Genomic DNA, 21603 nt, shown 5'->3' with positions numbered 1-21603 from the left:
ACGTGATCATGTTAAATGATTTTGCGGCCAAAACCAACTATGTGTCAGTGATGGTTTCTTCACTGTTTTCACTGTTAGAATATTCTTCAAACCTTGAGCCAGATGAAGATATTATTGCCACGTTTTCTCTCCCATACCAGCTATCAGAAAATCTTTATAGAAACTCTAATTTGCTTTCAGTTGTTCAGCCTCAGCCCAGAAATCTAGTATACATTGATCAATTATTTCTGGTAATTTAAAGTTATGAACTATGGCTAAATCTTTATATAGATAAACCTAAAAAGCATGTCAATTAGTTGTCATTACTCAAACACTTGGTGATAATTGTTAAAAGTTAGAGAAGGCAAAAGGGTAGTATAAGATTCTCCAGAAAATGTAGAAAAAGTGAGTGCTAAAGCCAGGAGTGTGTACATGCGAAATATCATGTGGTACTGTCTTCGGTATATTAAGCATAAAGTAGAATACAAGCGTGTAACCCCACCTTATCAGACAATAGCCAACATAAAGCCTCAACATGCAACTAACCTAATTAAGGTCTATTTATGCATTAATCCATATTCCATATTTTTCTCAAACATGCCTTAGCCATGTTTTGTTCACGTGGATTGATGTTGAAGCACAGCTGGATGATACATTTTGGGTGATGAATTATATGGCAACAATAGTGAGAGATCATACACATATACTTTATTTCAATTGGATTCTGTTTGAAAGATGGAACTTGTGCTATCTTCTATAACATGTCATATTGGTCCCATGATTCATAGCATTTTCCCCTCAATCATTCAAGTATCAAACGATTCTTACAAACTTTTATCATGTTTAGTTGTCTCCAAATGCTAAGAAATGTGAGATTATGCTATTAATATAAAGTATTATAAGGATTGAAATAAAACACTGAGTTACGTTCATTATTTTTCGTTGAAAATGTGTCAATATATGTTATCAAACATTAAAAACATGTTGGCTAACATCTAATGTGTTGCAAAAATTTATCCAACACGTTCAATAAAATAAAAGATAATAACAAGACAAGATAAAAGTCATTTCAACAAATTAAAATAAATGACAAGCATTCAATTGAAAAATGTAAAAATTTTGATTACTCAATAAAACAAAACATTTTAGTAAGAATTTAATTGAAAATGTCTAAATTTACGAGGGACGTGAAACTTAATTAAGACTTTAATGTTTTTTAAATTATAACTATTTTTAAAACACGTTAGCCCATAAACTTACAAGTTGAATGTAGTTAAATCCACTTGGTTTGCATGCTGAATTCCCTCGGCAAAAATTGACCAACTTTAGTTTAAATAACTATTTTCTTTTGTATGATCCAACTTATTCTTCAAACAATTTGGATCAATTAAAACATAATTTGTTAACTCTAAATTAGAAATGACAAATAAACTCGTTTCTGACGATATTTTATTCAAATTTATCATTTAGTGTTTATAAAATTAATAAATATTTTGATTTTCATGATATTTTATTTATATTCAATTGTGTAACATTTTATATAATAAATTTTTTTTATAATGATTATTTAATAATATCATGTTTTTTAGCTGTAATTTTATTTTTTTTATAAAAACTAATTAACTAATATTGAAATATTAAGAAAAGTATTGTTGTATATCAGGTAGAGACGAGGATAAAACAAAATTTCGTTGGATAGGATAGGATGAATTTTTACTGGGGTATGAAAGTGGGATGATAAAGCTTGTTCCCACGGGGCACAGTTGTCATCCCTATTTTAGATACCACCTTATGTCAATGTTTCAATTTTCGATTGAATTATATGTTTTATGTTGTATTGTACTTTCCGTACCCTTCATAAGGACGAGCAACAAAAGCTGTAATGATAAGAACTGCATTGATTTTGATCGGAGACATGTGTTCATTGCATTGGAGCTCCAACCAGACAGCTAATATACGGATAATTATTAACAGTGAAAGTCATTTCTTTTAGCTGTCATAAAACCATTGTAACGATGCATACTTTATTTTGATTAATCCATGAAGTGACCAAGGGATTTGTACGAGAAAGTGAATGTGTGAGATGTCTCAGCATTTCTTGAACAGAAGAAGCAGAGCATTATTACATTGGTTAAAATCATTCGATTTCTCTCTGCACAAATCGCTTTCATTTTTAAGAAATAACTGTTTTGGCCTACGCTTGTGTGTACAAAGTAGGTCATGAACTCTAGAATCTTTGGTAAATATTGATGATGATGATGATGACCTATAAGACAACACCACATGGTCCATGAAACCTTGTCCCTCACATAGTCCATCTTAACCATTCAGTTCTTTGAAGAATAGTGTCCACACAGGCACTATATATAATCATTATTGCACTCTCAACTAAGGTATCAGGCTTGAAGTATTTGAGTCAGACAAGTTTCTGAAAATCATTGTATATCAAGAGAAACATGGGTTTCAATTTACTTGGTGTTAGAAGAGCAAGACTAGTTGCTTCAAATGGTGTGGTTCCAAAAGGGTATCTTGCAGTGTATGTTGGAGAAAAAATGAAGCGGTTCATGATTCCAATTGGATACTTGAACCAACCTTCGTTTCAGGACTTGCTAAGCTTAGCAGTAGAAGAATTTGGATACCATCATCCCATGGGAGGCCTTACAATTCCTTGCAGAGAAGATGTCTTCTTAAATATCATGTCTGCTATGTCTTGAATTGTTCTGGACAAAGATACTGACATAGATTAGTATTTAGTTCAAACAACCAATTTTGCAAGAAATATGTAGGAATGAATGTTACAAGTTTCGTTGATTAGTTTAGTGTAAGATCTTTTGTTGAGAAAATTTAAATATATGCGCTCATTGGGTTTGAGGAATTTTCTTTCTATGCATACAACCTTACCATTTTAGCACATAAACAACCTTTGTTTGTTTTTATTTGTAACACCACCACTCATGGAATGATCATATCCCGATACGAAAAGGTTAACTTGTTCGTACAACGACCCAAAATTCGTTAACAAACATCCTTCCTTCGGAGGCCGAGACCTGACATGAACTCGGGACTCTTCTTCTAAGGGTAGGAGTGTCAACGAGGTTCAAACTCGAGATGTTGATTTGTTACGAGACTTTGATACCATTGTTATGAAAAGTCTAATCCATTCATGCAAGGACCCAAAATTTGTTAATATATCCAAACTCTTCCTTGGATTGACTCAACAAGTCTTGCAAAGAAGGTTGATTCAAGTATGATATAGGAATTGCAAACATATATCTATGAAATTAAGATAATACAATTCCACCCTCTAGACTCTAGAGTAAAGGTCAACAAATTTCTCCACTTGAAAGGAACATATATCTATGATAAAGAAAAACCAATTACTTCATATTGAAAATTATATATATGTGTGTATATATAATTAATTTTCCCTTGCCCTTGTTAGGAGTTATGTGTTCTGTTCTTGCTTTTAAACTTGCTAAAATAAAGTCTAGTTTCTTTTTTTTGCACAAATCAAGTGTGATTGTACAGGGAATGGAACAAAGTAACAAATAAACATAAAATGCAGAGGAGATGCTTCAACAATAAATTCGATAAGCATAAAAAATTTATATATTTCCCTATCTTGAGAAAAAGGCTCTTTACAAGCTGAGAAGATGCCCAATTTACAAAAATGTCAATTCTAGTCTATGTTAGCATCTGAAGGTGTGAGATTTATCGTCCATTTAAGCAACCAGTAATATGTTGGAAGACATCTTCACTGCAAGGAATGGTGAGGCCACCCATGGGATGCTCATATCCATACTCTTCCTCAACTTGACTCAACAAGTCCTGGAATGAAGGTTCGTTCAAGTAAGAAACAGGGATCATGAGCCGCTTCATCTTCTCTCCAACATAGACTGCAAGGTAGCCCTTTGGTGCATCCACTGCTTTTGAAGATGCTTGATTGGCTGCAAATAATACCTTTCTGATACCAGGTAAACCAAAACCCATATCTGTATTGATGTGTTAGAAACTTGAGAAGAGAATGGTTTGGGAAAAGTCTTCAAAACAAGCTTTTGAATTTTTGAATGCTTTAGGAAGTGAATTGTTTGAGTCCTAAATGCTTGTAGCCATGAATATATATAGATAAAAGGATATGTAAGAAACCACATGACACATGAATTATTGTTGAAGGAAGGATGTGAGATAGAAGTAATGGGGCCAAAAAAGAGACAAGGAATATGGTGTTGTCTTTGAGGATTTACACGTAACATGTATCCACGAAAGAAACTCTAATTGAATCATGTTATATGTCACACTTATTGAGGCTGGTGGGGGGTTCAATTCAAACTTCATTTATGCAAAATTCATGTTGTGTTGCTTAGAATTTGGCATACATAAAATATGTGGTTCACAGTACTGTCTCTCATGATCATACGTTCTATGTTGGATATCTTCTTATCTCCACTGATTCAGAGATAGCTCAGGCCTCAACATTTACAGGTTTCTTATGTCACCCTACTATTAGTTGGTACATGGTGTGTGTATATATCAAATACATTATAATACTATGTAAAGAAACATGTGAGATGTCTAAAGTATGTCTACTACATGTCTATGAATCATTGATGTAGATAGATCACAGTAAGTTTTCAACATTAGGTTTCATCTTTGCAGATGCATTTAGTTTCAAGTGGGAAATTCTGTTGGCCACTACATCAGAAGGTAGGGATGTGGAGTTATACCCTCCCACTTATCCATGAAAGAGGTTTCTAAGACAATACCATGTGATCCCTTGTCCTTCACTTGACCCCATCACGTCCTTGTCAATCATTCATTGTTGAATTAGATTGCAATTGCAGAGTTCCCATTAGGGACTATATATACATTATTTCTTGCATCCTCAAGCATCAGAATTGAAATACTTATTTCTCATACAAGTCTTTTGACCTTACTTCAGCATATTATTTGTTTGTGGATCAACAAAAAACAATGGGTTTCCGCATCCCAGGTATTATTAGACAAGCTTCATTTTCTGCTGCAAAAACGACTTGTAAGGGACTTGAAGTTCCAAAAGGCTATCTTGCAGTCTATGTTGGAGATAAGATGAGGCGGTTTGTGATTCCAGTATCATATTTAAATCGATCTTCATTTCAACAATTGCTGAGGCAATCAGAAGAAGAATTTGGATTTGATCATCCAACTGGAGGTCTCACAATTCCATGCAAGGAGGACGAGTTCATAAACATTATCTCTCAATTGAATGAGAAGTAAATCATTGTATTGGAGAGTGAGTAGATTAGATGAGGCAAATTTGTATAGTAGGCACTTCATTTTTTCCATTTTTTTTCTTCTGTAAATCCATTGGATACAGAAACAGGTTCCATGATGAGAATACAGAACTAGACCTTTTTGTTTCTCCACACACATACCAATGAATTTTAATTTGATTATGAAATTTCTTATGATATACAACAGGGTCAACTATTTCTACCTTTCCAACTTATTTCCTTTTATTAAATTTAAATTCAGAATTTGGATCTTTGACTTTCCAACTCCACCTGTGTACTTTGGATGAAAAATTATATAAATATTATTCATTCATAGTTGTCACAGACCTAGACTTTTTCTTTTGCTTTAAAGGAACTTTTTATTTACTTGGTTTGAATTCAAGACATCACACCTCTGCTTCTTACACTGCAAGGTCATAGATTCATTTTATCTAACAGACATAAGTTATAGAAAATCATTGGTTCTTTGACTACTACAGGTTTAGGGTATCTAAGGCATTTCATAACATACATCAGTGGTATTAAGGCCATTGGCATTTACACCTGCTTGCGGTGGCAGCACAAAATTGTAATTTCGTATTGTACTTGTTAGTATAATATATTTTAACTTCTCTCCAGATAAATTATCTCCATCTTTGATCCTGGAAAAAATATTTTTCTCTATGGATCGTAATCATGTGTTCTGTTAGTATAAGCAGAATTATGTGTGTATATATAATTTTCCCTTGCCCTTATTAAGAATTATGTATTCTGTTCTTGCTTTTTAACTTGTTAAAATAAAGACTAGTTTCTTTTTCTTTGCAGCAATCAAGTGTGGTCGTAGAAATGGAACATTGTAATAAATAAACATAAAACGTAACGGATAAGCTTCAGCAATAAACTCGTTCTCCATGAGCATAAAAAATTAAATATTGTGATTTTTTCAATATGATGATTTACAAAAAGGTCAATTCTAATCTATGTTAGCCTCCTAAGTTGTGAAATTCATTGTGCATTCAAGCATGAAGTTATATGTTGAAAGACATCTTCGCTGCAAGGAATTGTGAGGCCACCCATGGAATGCTCAAATCCATACTCTTCCTCAACTTGGCTCAACAAGTCTTGGAACGAAGGTTGGTTCAAGTATGACACTGGGATCACGAACCGCTTCATTTTCTCTCCAACATAGACTGCAAGGTAGCCCTTTGGTGCATCCACTGCCTTTGAAGATGCTTGATTGGCAGCAGATAATACCTTTCTGATACCAGGTAAACGAAAACCCATATTTGTATTGTGTTTGAAACTTGAGAAGAGAATGGTTTGTGAAAAGTCTTCAAAACAAGCTTTTGAATTTTGAATGCTTTAGGAGGTGAATAATTTGAGTCCTAAATGCTTGCAGCCATGACTATATATATAGATAAAATGATATGTAAGAATCCACCTGTTTACATGAATTATTGCTTAAGAAACGATATGAGATAAGAGTAATGGGGCCAAATAACAGACAAGGAAAATGGTGTTGTCTTCGAGGATTTATATTAAGAATCAACATAACATGTATCTATGAAAGAAAAGTCTAATTGAGTCATGTTATGTCACACTTACTGAAGATGGTGGGCCAGAAACTTCATTTATGCAAAACTCATTCTGTGTTGCATAAAATATGTGGTTGTCTCATGATCATACGTTCTATGTTGGTTCTCTTCTTATCTCCACTGATTCAGCTCAAGCCTCAGCATTTAAAGGTTGTATAAGTCACCCTGATATTAGTTGGTACATGGTAGATATATATATCAATAGCATTATAAGCTTATTTAAAGAAACATGTGAGTTGTCTAAAGTATGTCTACTACATGTCTATGAATCATTGATGCAGATAGATCCCAGAAAGTTTTCAATATTAGGTTTCATCTTTGAAGGCGCATTTAGTTTCAAGTGGGAAATTCTGTTGGCCACTATATCAGAAGGTAGGGATGTAGGGTTATGCCCTCCCACCTATTCATTAAAGAGGTCTCTAAGACAATACCATGTGATCCATTGTCCTTCCCTTGACCCCATCACGTCCTTGTCAATCATTCATTGTGAAATTAGATTTCAATTGCAGAGTTCCCATTAGATACTATATATACACTATTTCTTGCATCCTCAAGCATCAGAATTGAAATACTTATTTCTCATACAAGTCTTTTGACATTACTTCAGCATATTATTTGTTTGTGGATCAACAAAAACAATGGGTTTCCGCATCCCAGCTATTGTTAGACAAGCTTCATTTTCTGCTGCAAAAGCAACTCGCAAGGGACTTGAAGTCCCAAAAGGCTATCTTGCAGTGTATGTTGGAGATAAGATGAGGCGGTTCGTGATTCCAGTATCATATTTGAATCAATCTTCATTTCAACAATTGCTAATTCAATCAGAAGAAGAATTTGGATATGATCATCCAACTGGAGGTCTCACAATTCCATGCAAAGAGGACGAGTTCATGAGCGTTATCTCTCAATTGAATGAGCAGTAAATCATGCCATTGGAGAGGGAGTAGATTAGATGAGGCAAATTTTGTATAGTAGGCACTTGATTTTTTCCTTTTTCTTTTCTTGTGTAAATCCATTGGATATAGAAACAGTTTCCATAATGAGAATACAGAACTAGATACTGTTTGAACACCTCTTTCTTTCACCACATACCAATGATTTTAATATGATTATGAAATTTCTTCTGATATACCACAGGCTATCAACAAAACTTCATATTGGTTGTTACCACTTCCCTGTTGCAATTTCAATACTCAACCTTGAGCCAAACAAGGAAGCCACAATACATTTGTCCTCAAACAGATTGTGGCTAGAATTTTCAATAAACTTAAGGCTCCAAAATTCGCAATAGCAATGGAAGAAGGTTTTTCAAAATTTGGTGGACAGAAAATCAAATCCACAGTTTCAATGAATACTAGAATTATAAACATTGTGCTATTATCCATGGTCAACTATTTCTACCTTTCCAATTTATTTCCTTTTATTGAATTTAAATTTATGATATAAATATTAGTCACTCATAATTGTTACAGACCAAGCCTTATTCTTCTGCTTTAAAGAAACTTCGTATTTACATGGTTTTGGTTTAAGACATTACACCTCTGCTTCTTACATTGTAAGGTCATAGATTCATTTTATCTATCAGACACAAATTATAGAAAAACATTGGTTCTTTAAAAATGGAGACTGAGATATATTAGTTGAGCCAAATTTGTACATAAGGAAGCTTTATTTACTGTGAAAATTTCCATATTTTCACCTTGTATAGTCCAACTGAAGTTGGAATGTTAAGACTAGACATTTCCAAAAACACTTTTTGCTTTTTCGAAATCTCAATGAATCATAATATACACAATAGTGCAATTATTTAATTTTAGATTGTGCTTATCAGTTTTCACCTTTTAATAGTGATTAACTTCGTTCCAAGTATGAAATCTTTCTCCATGGTCCTTTTAATAGTGAAACCTTTTATTCAATATTCATACCTTCAAATTTATCAGGACAACCAAGTTACTAATTTCTTATAGTAACCCTGTTCATCCAAGATTAAGTTAAAGTTGTCAAAGTAACTAAAGAACAAAAAATACAGAGAAGAGACTAAGTTGTTGAATTCATTTTCATTAAACAAAAATCGAACAAACTTGTCAGTAATGATCTTTCATTTCTCCTATTTCTCAAAAAGGGGATCCAATCAAATCGAGAGAGGCCTATTATACAAAATGTATCTACAAATCTATGTCTATCTTCTACAGTACAAATTTATAGCTTATTCAACAATAGTGAAGTTATTTCTTGGAAGACATCTTCACTGCAGGGAATTGTAAGACCACCCATGGGATGATCATATCCAAACTCTTCCTCGGCTTGACTCAACAAGTCTTGGAACGAAGGTTGGGTCAAGCATGATATCGGGATCACAAACCGCTTCATTTTTTCTCCAACATAGACTGCAAGATAGCCCTTTGGCACCTCCACAGCTTTTGAAGATGCTTGATTTGCAGCAGATGATGCCCTTCTAATACCAGGTAGACGAAAACCCATTGTTACTTTTGTATTTTCAAAGACTTAAGTAGAAAATGGTCTAAAAGACACTTGAAAGTTTGAGCTTGTGAATTTAGAATGCTTCAGAAAGTAAAGGATGATGGTGTTGGTTCTAGCGTTTCAACCATGAATATATAGATAAAAGAATGAGCAAGTAGGATACTTGAATTATTGGTGAAGGAAGGTTATGAGATAGTAATGATGGGACCAACTGAGAGACAAGGTCATATGGCAATGTCTTTAGAGGACTCTCCCATGAATACAAGCCAAAGAGAGCCATCAATTACCCCATTAGAGGATGATGTTGACACTTACTTGAGGTAGAGGGGACCACAAACTTCATGTATGAAAGTTCACATGGTGCTGTTTTAAGTTTGACATACACAAAAAATTGTGGTTCCTAGTAACTCATGATCATGTGCTCAATATCAGTTCTGTTCTTGCCTCCAATTCCAATTGAGACCTCTCATGGTTTAGTACAAGTTGCTTACTTAGACTCTGTCATATATCAATAGCGTTGTCATTTATTTAAAGAAACATGTGAGATGTCTATAGCTTGTCGATCATTGAAATAGCTATAGCACAATGAATGAACTAGCATTAGGTTTCACCTGTAATTCTGTTGGCCAATGGTGGGGTATTTACTCCAATTAACTTCCTAATCCTTGAAGGTGATCTCTAAGACAATACCATGTGATCCCTTGTCTCTCGGTCGATTCCATCATATATAGACCCTCCAAAAATCATTTATTGTGCTGTTGGATTATTGCATAGGCCATTGGCAACTATATATACAATATCTTTCAAGTATTCAAACAAGTATTCAAACAACACAAGGCATTCAGTCCTCAAACACCAGATTTCAGATATTCCTTTCTTATATATACAAGTTCTTTGACATCAGTTTGTGGAGTGGAGCAATAAACAATGGGTTTTCGCATGGCAGGTATTATTAGATGGACATCATTTTCGACAACCCAAGCAGCATCGAAGGGTGTTGAGGTACCTAGAGGCTGTCTTGCAGTCTATGTTGGAGACAAAATGAAGCGGTTTGTGATTCCTGTATCATACTTGAACCAACCTTCATTTCAAGAATTACTGAGTCGGACAGAAGAAGAATTTGGGTATGATCATCCAACAGGGGGCCTCACAAGTCCATGTCAGGAAGATGAGTTCCTAAACGTCTTGAATGATTTGTAAATCAAGCCATGGGAGACAGAGATAGATTAGTGATTAGATGAGGCATATTTGTACAGAAGGCACTTTCTTTTATGCAAAGATTTCTGTTTTGTTATCTTGTATAGTTGAAACCTGTTGCTTGAATTAAAGTGCAGCACAAAACATTGTTTGGACACTTTTGGCTTTTGCCAAATCTCAATGAACTCTAATATGTACAACAGTATCATTGTCAAAGTTCAGTCCATATATATATATATATATATATATATATCACTATCAAGATAAAGTAGTGACTTCAACCAATTAAGAATGTTGGTAGGATAGTTTGCATCACAGACATTAGTTTAATTGCAATGGCTTCTTGATTTAAATGAGGTTACGCAGATACCTCTGTTGTTTGTGTTTCAAAGTAACAAAAAATCTTGTTTGGGTGTTTGGAGTGAAAACTTTAAACACGGTGGATAAGTGATTGTATAAACCTGATTGGCTTATCGCTGAACTCTGGATCACTCGGAAGTCCACGTGCAAAGGACTCCGACCCTCAAGATATTTAGAGTGAGTTTATGAGTAGAAAGTGATTACGAGATTGAATTTACTTCATTACTATAAGTACGTTAAGATATTACATGGATCTCACACTCATCCTTTGTATATTGGACCTTTTTAGGGTCTGCCAAATGATAAAATATACGATTGAATAGGATCACTTGGGATTGTACAGATATTACTTATTTGGGAATGTCTTCTTGCAACTCCATATTTTTTAAATATTCAATTATATCTGTGTTGTAAGTAAAGTTATGGATCGTGGCAGATATTTCAAGTTATATAATTTGTAATATAAATTTATATTTTAGATTATACAATTTATAATATATAATTATATTTCGAACGGTATAATTCGTAATATAATTTTGTATTACGGATAGTATGATCTAGAATGTAAACGAATTATGAAATCAGAAATTTATATTTTACGTCTTTTATGGTAATATTCTCATCTTTTTCTTATATTATTATGATCTTGTTATTTGTTTTAGTTTGCAAATGTTTTATAGGATGGAGGTGGAAGAAAATGATGGGGTACAGGTGGAAGAAGAAGATGGGATGCATATGAAGATGGAGATGGAGGTGGAAGAAGAAAATTGGGTAGAGGTGGAAGAAAAAGGTAGGGTGGAGGAAAAAAAGTAGGGATGGCAAAACGGGCTGGGTTTGGGTCAGTCCGTTAGTCCGTGTTAAAAGGAATGGGTTGGGTTGAAGATTTCAACCCGTCAGCTCGTTTTGGTCTGTCGCATTCAATCCGTCAACTTGATGGGCCAACCCATCCTGACATGTTAGCCCGTTTTAAAAAAATAAAATAAAATAAAAGTAATTAAAAAGATTAATTTTATATTATATATTTTAAATGTATAAATATATAATAGTATTGTAATTTAAATCATTAACCCCTACCAATTAAGTTTGAATTATTAGTTATAATTGAATAATTTAATATGTAAATTTAATAATTATTTTAACTTATCTAATTAAAAACATTAACTAATCAATTAAAAATTTAAAAAATATTTTATTTGATTAAATATGACTTTAATAATAATTTATATGTATATATAAACAAATTTAAAAGATAAAAAAGTTTGAAAAATTTGAAAACAAATTAAAAAACTTTTAAAAATAAAAATAAAAAACTGGGCGGGTCTGTCCGACCCAACCTGTTAACCCGTCTATACAGGACAAGTTGTGATTATTGGCCTGTTTTGTTTGACGAACCAGTCCAACCCGACTCATTTTTTACAAGTCATACGAACTGGATCAAAATGGGCTGGAGTGGCCCGTTTTGCTACCTCTAAAAAAAAGGTATGGAGGTGCTGTAGGGGAGAAAGGAAGTAGGGAGGACAAATTTAACTTTTTATGGGTTAGAAAAACATGGGGTGCAGGAAGAAATTTTCAAATTATACAACTATGGTATTGGGTTGGGCTCGTTAGGTGTTTCTGCTGACGCAAAAACGACGTCGTAAAAGTGACGAATACTGCTTCACAATTTTGGCAGAGGAGCATACGAACCCTAAAACTAGATGCTCAGATTGAGCTTCTACTTTTGAGACGAGGTCGTTGATTGATATGACCAACAGCTCATCTTCGAAAAAGCACGGTCAAGATCAGCCAGAATTAAGTGGTCCTACCCCCAAATCCCAGCGAACCAAAATGGGCAAATCTGAAGACAACGATAAGAAGGTAACCTTGTTTCGATTCGAATTCGGATAAAACCAGCAACCTCGTTTTCCAAATCGCCATAATAGCGATTTCCCACAAATCCTGCGCTTTTGGGACTGCGTAAAGATTACACCTTGTTTCCGTCATTGATTCAAATTCGAAACTTTGATTTGCAGCTATTATATAGCACTACAAGGATCTTAAAGTCAATGTTCAGAACAGCAAATATGATTTTAGAATATCATACAAAGTGAAAACAAATTCCTCTGTATTTTTTACTAAATAGGTTCTTTGTATTGATCATTATACAAGTATAACCATTTCTGGGTTTTGTGTAGAACCTGGGTAAGAAACTCAAAGATGTGGAAATAAGCGTTCCAATAGTGTATGGGAACATAGCATTTTGGCTTGGGAAAAAGGCTAGCGAGTAAGTATCCTACATTGCCTCTAACTGATCTAATGTTTTGCTTGAAGTCACTAAAATGGATTTTAAAGTTGAGAAAGTCGCCATGTTTGTGTTATGTAAGGTATCAGTCGCATAAATGGACAGTATATGTTCGTGGAGCAACCAATGAGGATCTTGGGGCGGTAATAAAGCGTGTTGTTTTTCAGTTGCATTCTAGTTTCAATAATCCCACCCGTGTTGTGGAGTCACCACCTTTTGAACTCTCAGAGGCAGGATGGGGGGAATTTGAAGTTGCGATCACACTTTATTTTCACAGTGATGTTTGTGACAAGCCTTTGAACTTGTGAGTGGTTGGTTACTGCTTTGGATTTAGTTGCTGGTAGTCTGCTTCCAGGAAAAAAAATATATTATTGAACCTTTTATTGATGCTCCGATTTCTTGGTTCAGTGTAGAGGTTCAAGTATGCTTGAATTTTTTTATGGTATGCAAAATGTCAACTGATTTTCTGGCATGTTTCAATCGTCTACAATTTGCTTATGCTTCTGAAATTCTACAAGAGTGCAGCTCTATTCCCTGCTAAGTTTAGTTAGATAGATTGAGCAATATGGCTGGAGTGCTTCATTATTATCAATGATAAGCTTGGATGACTATATAAATAACATCTATTTTTCTAACTGCAAAGTTTGGTAAGAGTGTGCAGTATATGTGGCCCAAGTGCTTGAATATTATCTAATGATATACTAGATGACAATACAACCTCGTATCCTTTGTTACTAGTCATGCAGATTGCAAACCATTTTATGTGAATGCCAAAATAATTTCTGAACCTTGTATTCTATTGAAGAGTGATATATATACAGATATCATCACTTGAAGTTGTATCCAGAGGATGAAAACAGTTCCATGTCCGCAAAGAAGCCTGTTGTTGTAGAGTTTTATGACGAGATAGTTTTCCCTGATCCTTCAGAGGCCTTTTTATCTCGTTTGCAGAGTCATCCAGCTGTGAACTTGCCAAGATTACCTCCTGGGCTTACGTTGCCTCCTCCCGGTATGTTATGTAGCAATTACTCCCTGTTATCTATAGCTTTCCATTTTCCATGCTTGAGTTGAAAGAACTTGGAAATGCAGTACCTGTTGAGGATGCAAGTAAAAGGAGGAAAGGTGATACCAAAGATCATTCTTTAAGTCAATGGTTCACGAATTTCTCAGAAGCAGATGAGCTCTTACAGCTTGCAGCAGCTCGACAGCAGGTATGTATGACAATGTTTTTATCATATTTAAAGTATGTAATATTTATGGATGTCAAATCGATTATCAATTGTTGATGCCTTAATGGTACATTCATGGATTAAAATGAGCCGTGACAGCAAGCAGAAGCCTGCATCTTTACAAAGTAGAAAAGTTTGCATCATACTTGATCTCTTGTATATAGTAAAAAACCCTTAGCAATGTAAATTATAGATGAACCAGATAGTTCTGTATGGAGAAATGTTGTAGGAATAGTATCATGATTTACGATCTTGATGCAAGGTTCATGTTTGATCAAAAAAGGAATATGTATAAGAATTTTTGCAGATTTCTTTTTCTTAAAATTTTCTGTTTTTCAGAACATGTACTTCAGATTCATCCGTCAAGAAACTGTGACTAATGATCTCTGCTTGGGAGTTTATTTTTGTTTGTATGGCCCTTTTTGTGGATTAGTTGAACTCTAAATAACTGTGCCTTTGAAGTATCGGAATAGAATCAAGAAATGTTTTTTCTTAATTTACGTTGTTGTATATGTGTGGTTGTATGGGATTCTGGGTTGTAATTAAATAATTTAATTCAACTAGTAAAGAACACGGAGCCAACCGAGGGGAAGGAGGTGAGGGACAGAAGACAGATACGATGGTCTATATGCTGATTAACATTATTCTAGTTTTATTTAATAGCTATCATGTTCCATCACTCCTACTTGTTCATCAGTTAACGATTTAATTAACACATCCATTATCATCAACATATGTGGGTTCTATATGTTCTAATCATTTTCTATGTGGGGCATATAATGCTGACATTATTCATATTTTCCTTTTAATTTGAGAGCACACTGTGTAGAAGAACTTTATCTTCATCCAAATCACTGGGCTTTGTCAGTGTGTTGAAGTCTGTATTACAATCCTTTTCCTTGTATGCGCTTCATAAGCTGTTGATTGCCTTAGTGTTACTTGTATATCCCCATTTATGGTAGTGAATCACAAGGGGGACCTGAGAAAGGTGTGGTTGAGTCTATTTTTTTTGTTGGTTAATTGTGAGCATGTTTTAACTTTTCTTGTAGATTTTGATTGTTCAATCATCTTAAAGTAGTAAGAAAATTTTGACTAAACTCATTGTGCTTCCAAATTCAGGTTCAAGCACATATTGCTAAACTCAGACGACAGATAAACTTGATAGATGGACAGCATCAGCAGTTTAAATCTTCTTCTGACCAGTAGATGTACAATTAGGGTTTTGGAGGTTTTTTTTGTAATGACTGAGGGAGCAGAAGAATGGGATGGATTGTGTGCTTCTAATCAGCTAGTTGATTCTTCAACTGTATTGTAACTTGTTTCATTTTTGTTTTGTCAACGGTGTTGTAATTTTAGAGTAGTGTAACTCTGCCAATAAACAGAAGCGGCTTAATGTGTATGATTTAACCATAAAAGATTAGAAAGTGTAGTATTTCTCATTTATTATAACGTATATTCAATATACCTATAAAATTTAGATATGTCATCTGAATAAAAAAAATAGATATATCATGTCGACAGCAATTAAAGACAAGCTAAAATAAGCAATTCAATTAAGCATTTGTTAATAAGTTTTTGTCAAATATATTTTTAAACTTGACATGACAGAATCCTACTATTGGGTAATTGATTTGATGGATACCCATTAAATTGTATTTGTGAGAGATAAAGTAATTATATGCTTGATGGCTATATGTGCAGGTAAATTATCTGAAAACTTAGGGATATGTGTAAGCATTGTTACTGTTAATACACACCCAGTGGTGATTTCATACTCGAAGTAGCACACTTGATAAATTTTTAATTTTATGAAAATATGATAAACATTTATGGTTATTCCTGTGATTGATTTATGGAAAGGAAGGCATTAATGTTGCACTAATATATTTATTTAATTAAATTTGTGAATTGGTCTGAGTTTCATGCTCTACTTTATGCAGTTATCACTGAACTAAAATACTTTCCCTGTACTATTCCTAATTATAAGACTCAACTAACTAATTTATCAATATGAAGGAAATAGTTAAATTTAGTTGATAGCAATAAATATAACTCAAATTTACAATCATGTCTTAAAGCTATTGGCAGCAATACCTTTTTTGTGTTAGAGAATAACCTCTTGAAAAATAATTAATACAAGAGAGAGACGTAATGAATCGAGTCTTGTAAAAGATAACAAACATTTATTTTAATTTGAATCTCATAAACAAAAACTGGTGAAAAAATATATAAAAGCATTTGCAACCTTTTGAAAACTTTGACTTTTAAGCATGTGCATACTTTTAAACAAAATCATGGAGAAGCATTAGGCTTTCAATCATATTTATTCATTAATTTTTCATAGTTATTCAAATCACAACTAATAACTAAGAATATTTGAGTAGAGAATGGGGAAATTGGACATGAGGACAAGTTCCATGATAGGCTACTAAAACCCTAGTTGTTCTGAACCCAATTTTTTGGAAGGTATAAAAAAAGGTATCCAAATAGGCACATGTTAAAGAGTGAATATAGGTTAGTGGTGGAGGTGTTGAGTAAGTGTGAATGATGAAAATGGTGTAGGTTTGAGTTGTAGGGGGAAATGATTATACAAAATGTTTTGAAATGGTAATGCATTGAAGTGGGTTGAGGAAGGGTAGGGTCCCTTCAAAGGCTGGCATAACATACACACATTTGAGTGGGTTTGGGTGGGTAATGTTGTACCAGTAGACCTTAGGGCTTGCCGTTAATGGGAAAATCCAACTTCCAGCTGTTTTATTTTGGTGGGTTTTGTAGTTCTAAGTGAGGTTCCCACATTCATGTTCTTTTGAGCAGGTACAGTCACCAGACCAAAAATTACCAACTAGGTAGTTTGCAGGTACATTGGTACAACAAAGTAATGCATGTTATTCATAGAAAGGAATGCCCTTTGGTACCTTCGCTGGTACTCATAAGAATACAAGGAAAAAGATTCTTTTGACACCAATAACTACCATTTGATAATTTATTATACGAGTAAAATTATCTCAACAAAAGTAAATTTTTTATCTATAAAGAATAAGATAGAGTGAAAGATAATAAAGAACGATATTTATCGATACTTTAATTTAGATTACGTATTTGTCTGACATATATCTATATATGGTACTTTACCATATTTATCAATGATATATCTAATTTATAAAACAATAATACTTTTGTTATGACAATAATTTATAATTTATTACATTAACAACTTTAATACAAATGATTTTAATTTGGATTCACACAATAACAATCGTATATTTACCATGTTTTTAAGAATTATTGTATAGTAAACAATATGTATATATCACGTATCATATATATTGTTTTCAAAATAAACATGTCTGACATATCGTACATGATACACGTATCATATAAGTGCATCATAGAGGATATTAAATGAAATCAAAAAAAGAAAATTGAATGTCAAAATATCATTCTTTGACAAAAGAAAATTTGATAGTTGGATTCAATTTGGGCTATCAAGTCATCACGTAGCCTTTGCTTGTGTTGTGCCAGCTGTGAGCGACATTTCAATCTATTTTATGCATAAGTAATAAATATTTGTTCTTATTATTATTATTATTATTATTATTATTATTATTATTATTATAAAGTAGAACAAGAATGAACTCAATATTTCCTTAAGATGGACACAAGCTTAGGTTTTTGGATAGGATAAGAGTCTTGAATTAGTAGAAACAAACAAATTTCATCATGGAATTGACTTGTCATTTGCCATGCTTTTTCATAAATGCTTTCTTATTAAAATAAAACATATACATGAATAAACCTACATAAGATTAAGATAATAAAGAAAAAATTTAATGTTTTCTTCATATTTGAATGAGCTCCTACTTTTTTTACCTGCTGAAAGAATACATATTACATATATAATATTATCTTGCTTAAATAAGGGATCTCATCTCACACTCTACAAAAAACACCAAACATATAAACCAGTAATATAATTGGGAAATTTATACAAGCGTGCTTTCTTTATAACACATCTTTCTTTAACTTGACATCAAAATATTTGATGGTCGGTCACATAAGAAGAAATATGTGAATTTCATTTTAGTTACGTAAACGTGTGGAGTGCACACAAGAAGAAAGACATGTGTTTGATAGCACTTGTATGAACAAGAGGCCCTTTTGATTATACTTCTTATTTGACCATTTGGTAATGAAAATTTTACCTTCATTATATTTTATCACTCTTTAACCATAATGCTTTCTGATTATTTTTCTTATCATATTAGACCTATCGAATCCGAGTCACTCAGGAGTTTCACTTGGAAAAAAAAGTAATTTTTAAGAATTATTCTTTAAATTTAACTCAATTCTACAAAACACGTATGTAAGGTTAAGTTTGTACTAATCTATATACTATAAATTCATATTATTTATAGTCAATATGAGATTTCTAACACACTTATCACGATAAAGTATATACATCTCAGGATCTATATCACACTTCTCACATTAAGATATATATATCTAAGAGTGGAAAAAAACATTAATGAATAGTCTTATAGTGATCTGATAGTGGGTGGCACAATAAGTTCAACAAACAATAAATCTCGTTAAAATAGGTTTCGGATTACTCTGAGACCATCTTAAAACACAAACTTTAAACCTAACTCGATTCTATAAAACCTGTCTGTAATATACAAAACTAACTTGGAAATTGATTCGAAGAATGTACTATTTCACACAACAATGAGAAGAAGAGTTGGTGTGACAGTAAAGAAGAAGAAAAAAAAGGGTGTTGAGGGTTGAGGTTGGTTGCATTGGAAAGTAAAAAAAATAGAGGTTAGGCATGTGAGTAAAGATGGGCGTTTTCAAGTGGTTGGAATGATCTGAGAAACAGGGCCTTAGCAAGTGGATTTTGGGAGCAAGAGTAACATGGCCTTCATGTGCCAAAGTAAAGGTTAAGTCTCCATCAACTTAAAAGAACATCCCCTTCGTTGATTTGCTCCTCAGAGCACCGCATTTTGGTGAAAATGGTGGGCCTTTCAACTCTCTCTCCCTAATTTTAATTCCATCTCTTTCTCCAATTAATCTCATTCACAGAACATGAACCCTCTGTCCAAGGAATGCGACATCCGTTTATCTGGTTTCCCATCTACACCTTACCTTACACTGTAATACATTTCTCTTTTTCATTTATACTCATTTCATATGCTGCTACAACTGCTACTATTATGGTACGTTCTTCCTTACAAACAAACCGACACAACTATCCAATTTTTCATCTCTTCTTTCTCCACCTTACTTTTTCCATCACATCCATTCCCATCATTCCTCTTTCTCAATTTTCTCTATACCACCAAATCCATAAAATCCCTCGCTTTCCTAAGGTCCAGTTTTACAAGGACATTAACAGATCAAAAGAAAACGTTTTAGTTATATAAATTCAATTATAAGTCTAATTCAACTCCACAAAACCGGCTTTAAGGTGAGATTTGCACCTCACTTATATATTCTGAATTGGCCTTATCTCTATTCGATATGGGATTTCCAACACACCCCCTCACGCCAAGGTATATTCATCTCATACATGGAACAATTAGTGGTCCGATAGCGGTTTGCTAGGATAGCCTTTAACCTAACTCTGATACCATGTTAGAAGTGGGTTTAAAGCCTAACTCAACCCCACAAAACCGGCTTGTAAGGTGAGTTTGCACCTCATTTATATATTGTGAATTCGCCTTATCTCTAGTCGATGTAGAACTTCCAACAGTTGGTTTTGTGAACCTGGATTAGATTTAAAGTTCATTTCCTAATATTTGTATAAGGAACAAAACTCATAAATTCATTGTGTTTTGCATTAGAAGTGACATAAATACATTAAGTGAGTTAGACTCGTGTCTCGTTAATTTTGTATCTTTCCGGTGAATCTTCCACCAAAGGGTGGTGGTAATAATGTTGTGTGGGTATTGGTTTAGGTGGTTGAATGTGTGCTTGTGAATGGATGTTATTGATGTCCTACAAATTAGCATGGGGTTTGGCATTGAGAGAGACAGAAATGGGAGGACAGATGACTAAAATGCCGGACACTACCGTATATGATAAGGGTGACTGAATAATATTATTAATAAGATGAATTTATTAATGTGGGCATGGGAAAGAAAGAAAGGTGAGGTAAAGAAGCAAGGTGGTGCAGGTTAAACCTAAATAGTGGTGCGCATTGAATATAATTTATGTCTTATTACACAAAAATGTTATCTAGTGGTGATGGCTTAGGCAGGGCCACATGGGAAGCCCTGCATTGTTGAGACACTGATTTCTGAGTGCACTAAGCATTGCGTCCAACCATGAACTCTGCTACATCGGATTACATGGTCCAAAGGAATCTAAATGCTACCACATCTCTCTCTGTCACTGGATTGAACATGGAACTATAATGTTGGGATTCATGCCAAATTCTCACTCCCAAACCTTAGTAAATTCACCCCCACTTGCATCATTCACAATCACAATTGAGTTTTCGGTTACTTTTGTTGTTACACATTCAGCCTATCCTTCTATACTCTTTCCTCTAATAAATACCAATGTCTTCGGTGAAAACAACTAACCAACCAACCACGTTGTTGACCATGACAACTGCACCTTCCATCGACAGCTTAGCCTGCTGCTTATGCATCATTTTATCTAAATTAATTAGCTTCTTAATTAATCAGCATAGCAGATAGGGATCAATTAGGCTACTATGCTCCAACCAATATATATATATATATATATATATATATATATATATATATATATGATAATCATTTTTTTCTAGAAATTGGAAGGTGATGAAGCGTCTAGGAAAACAAATTACTCTTATTACAACATTACATTTTTTTTTCTATATGTGGAACGGATATTCACACGGACATGACACAGACACGGGACATGAACACTTTGAAGGATATAGTTTATAGAACGTGAGACGTGAAAACATGAATCTATATATATAAGATCATTATAAATGATTTAATTTAACAATCAATATTTATAGAGTTAAAATTGTCCATAAACAAGATTAATCAAATATAACAATCTAAACATATTGTTACCTAATATGAAAATGAATCTAATTCATTTATCTAATATCCCAAGGTGAAAAATAGTAATCATATCATATTTATTCTTTATTTTAATAATCATAAGAGCAATTTATGCAATAAATTTACAAGTTAATATTTTTAGAAAATCATCGCATTTATTCTTATTAACATTAT

The 21603-nt window shown here is 33.4% G+C and overlaps 7 protein-coding genes and 1 pseudogene across 8 annotated transcripts; 5 read left to right on the top strand and 3 right to left on the bottom strand.

The window, feature by feature from the left end:
- The first annotated feature begins 2364 nt into the window (after nucleotides 1-2364).
- Nucleotides 2365-2854, top strand: LOC146881932 (auxin-induced protein 15A-like). Its single transcript, XM_085668897.1, has one exon. The coding sequence runs from the start codon at nucleotides 2436-2438 to the stop codon at nucleotides 2691-2693; it is 258 nt and encodes an 85-aa protein (XP_085525023.1). The 5' UTR covers nucleotides 2365-2435; the 3' UTR covers nucleotides 2694-2854.
- A 696-nt stretch (nucleotides 2855-3550) lies between these two features.
- On the bottom strand, nucleotides 3551-4100 carry LOC114169658 (auxin-induced protein 6B-like). The gene has a single exon (XM_028054909.2). The coding sequence runs from the start codon at nucleotides 3967-3969 to the stop codon at nucleotides 3691-3693; it is 279 nt and encodes a 92-aa protein (XP_027910710.1). The 5' UTR covers nucleotides 3970-4100; the 3' UTR covers nucleotides 3551-3690.
- Nucleotides 4101-4125: 25 nt separating this feature from the next.
- Nucleotides 4126-5387, top strand: LOC146881931 (auxin-induced protein 10A5-like). The gene has a single exon (XM_085668894.1). It carries the CDS (start codon nucleotides 4951-4953, stop codon nucleotides 5230-5232), a length of 282 nt encoding a protein of 93 aa, XP_085525020.1. The 5' UTR covers nucleotides 4126-4950; the 3' UTR covers nucleotides 5233-5387.
- Nucleotides 5388-6140: 753 nt separating this feature from the next.
- Nucleotides 6141-6961, bottom strand: LOC114169657 (indole-3-acetic acid-induced protein ARG7-like). The gene has a single exon (XM_028054908.2). It carries the CDS (start codon nucleotides 6510-6512, stop codon nucleotides 6234-6236), a length of 279 nt encoding a protein of 92 aa, XP_027910709.1. The 5' UTR covers nucleotides 6513-6961; the 3' UTR covers nucleotides 6141-6233.
- A 254-nt stretch (nucleotides 6962-7215) lies between these two features.
- On the top strand, nucleotides 7216-7891 carry LOC114169666 (auxin-induced protein X10A-like). The gene has a single exon (XM_085668896.1). The coding sequence runs from the start codon at nucleotides 7462-7464 to the stop codon at nucleotides 7741-7743; it is 282 nt and encodes a 93-aa protein (XP_085525022.1). The 5' UTR covers nucleotides 7216-7461; the 3' UTR covers nucleotides 7744-7891.
- A 953-nt stretch (nucleotides 7892-8844) lies between these two features.
- Nucleotides 8845-9439, bottom strand: LOC114169655 (auxin-induced protein 6B-like). Its single transcript, XM_028054906.2, has one exon. The coding sequence runs from the start codon at nucleotides 9299-9301 to the stop codon at nucleotides 9020-9022; it is 282 nt and encodes a 93-aa protein (XP_027910707.1). The 5' UTR covers nucleotides 9302-9439; the 3' UTR covers nucleotides 8845-9019.
- A 668-nt stretch (nucleotides 9440-10107) lies between these two features.
- On the top strand, nucleotides 10108-10700 carry LOC114170423 (auxin-induced protein 10A5 pseudogene; annotated as a pseudogene).
- A 1815-nt stretch (nucleotides 10701-12515) lies between these two features.
- LOC114169652 (transcription initiation factor TFIID subunit 14b) lies at nucleotides 12516-15841 on the top strand. 2 transcript variants are annotated; one of them, XM_028054900.2, is made up of 6 exons: nucleotides 12516-12715; nucleotides 13033-13121; nucleotides 13222-13443; nucleotides 13961-14148; nucleotides 14229-14350; nucleotides 15488-15841. In XM_028054900.2, exons 1-6 carry the CDS (start codon nucleotides 12602-12604, stop codon nucleotides 15572-15574), a joined length of 822 nt encoding a protein of 273 aa, XP_027910701.1. In that variant the 5' UTR covers nucleotides 12516-12601; the 3' UTR covers nucleotides 15575-15841. The 2 variants fall into 2 exon arrangements, with proteins under 2 accessions (XP_027910701.1, XP_085524667.1); XM_085668541.1 differs by lacking the exon at nucleotides 12516-12715 and adding an exon at nucleotides 12727-12944.
- Nucleotides 15842-21603: the final 5762 nt, after the last annotated feature.

This window comes from Vigna unguiculata, chromosome 11 (genome assembly GCF_037176805.1).
Source record: "Vigna unguiculata cultivar grain cowpea cultivar isolate G323 ecotype 2 chromosome 11, ASM3717680v1, whole genome shotgun sequence".
NCBI classification, from domain to species: Eukaryota; Viridiplantae; Streptophyta; class Magnoliopsida; order Fabales; family Fabaceae; genus Vigna; species Vigna unguiculata.
The sequence above is the reverse complement of the archived record's forward strand: the minus strand, read 5'-3'. Positions and strand labels throughout refer to the sequence as shown.

Bases quoted from the DNA above. Each gene is read 5' to 3' on its own strand.
- LOC146881932 (XM_085668897.1), top strand. From the start codon at position 2,436: ATGGGTTTCAATTTACTTGGTGTTAGAAGAGCAAGACTAGTTGCTTCA.
- LOC114169658 (XM_028054909.2), bottom strand. From the start codon at position 3,969: ATGGGTTTTGGTTTACCTGGTATCAGAAAGGTATTATTTGCAGCCAAT.
- LOC146881931 (XM_085668894.1), top strand. From the start codon at position 4,951: ATGGGTTTCCGCATCCCAGGTATTATTAGACAAGCTTCATTTTCTGCT.
- LOC114169657 (XM_028054908.2), bottom strand. From the start codon at position 6,512: ATGGGTTTTCGTTTACCTGGTATCAGAAAGGTATTATCTGCTGCCAAT.
- LOC114169666 (XM_085668896.1), top strand. From the start codon at position 7,462: ATGGGTTTCCGCATCCCAGCTATTGTTAGACAAGCTTCATTTTCTGCT.
- LOC114169655 (XM_028054906.2), bottom strand. From the start codon at position 9,301: ATGGGTTTTCGTCTACCTGGTATTAGAAGGGCATCATCTGCTGCAAAT.
- LOC114169652 (XM_028054900.2), top strand. From the start codon at position 12,602: ATGACCAACAGCTCATCTTCGAAAAAGCACGGTCAAGATCAGCCAGAA. The intron at 13,122-13,221 runs GTAAGTATCCTA...GTGTTATGTAAG, and splicing joins CTTGGGAAAAAGGCTAGCGA to GTATCAGTCGCATAAATGGA. The intron at 14,149-14,228 runs GTATGTTATGTA...TTGGAAATGCAG, and splicing joins GCTTACGTTGCCTCCTCCCG to TACCTGTTGAGGATGCAAGT.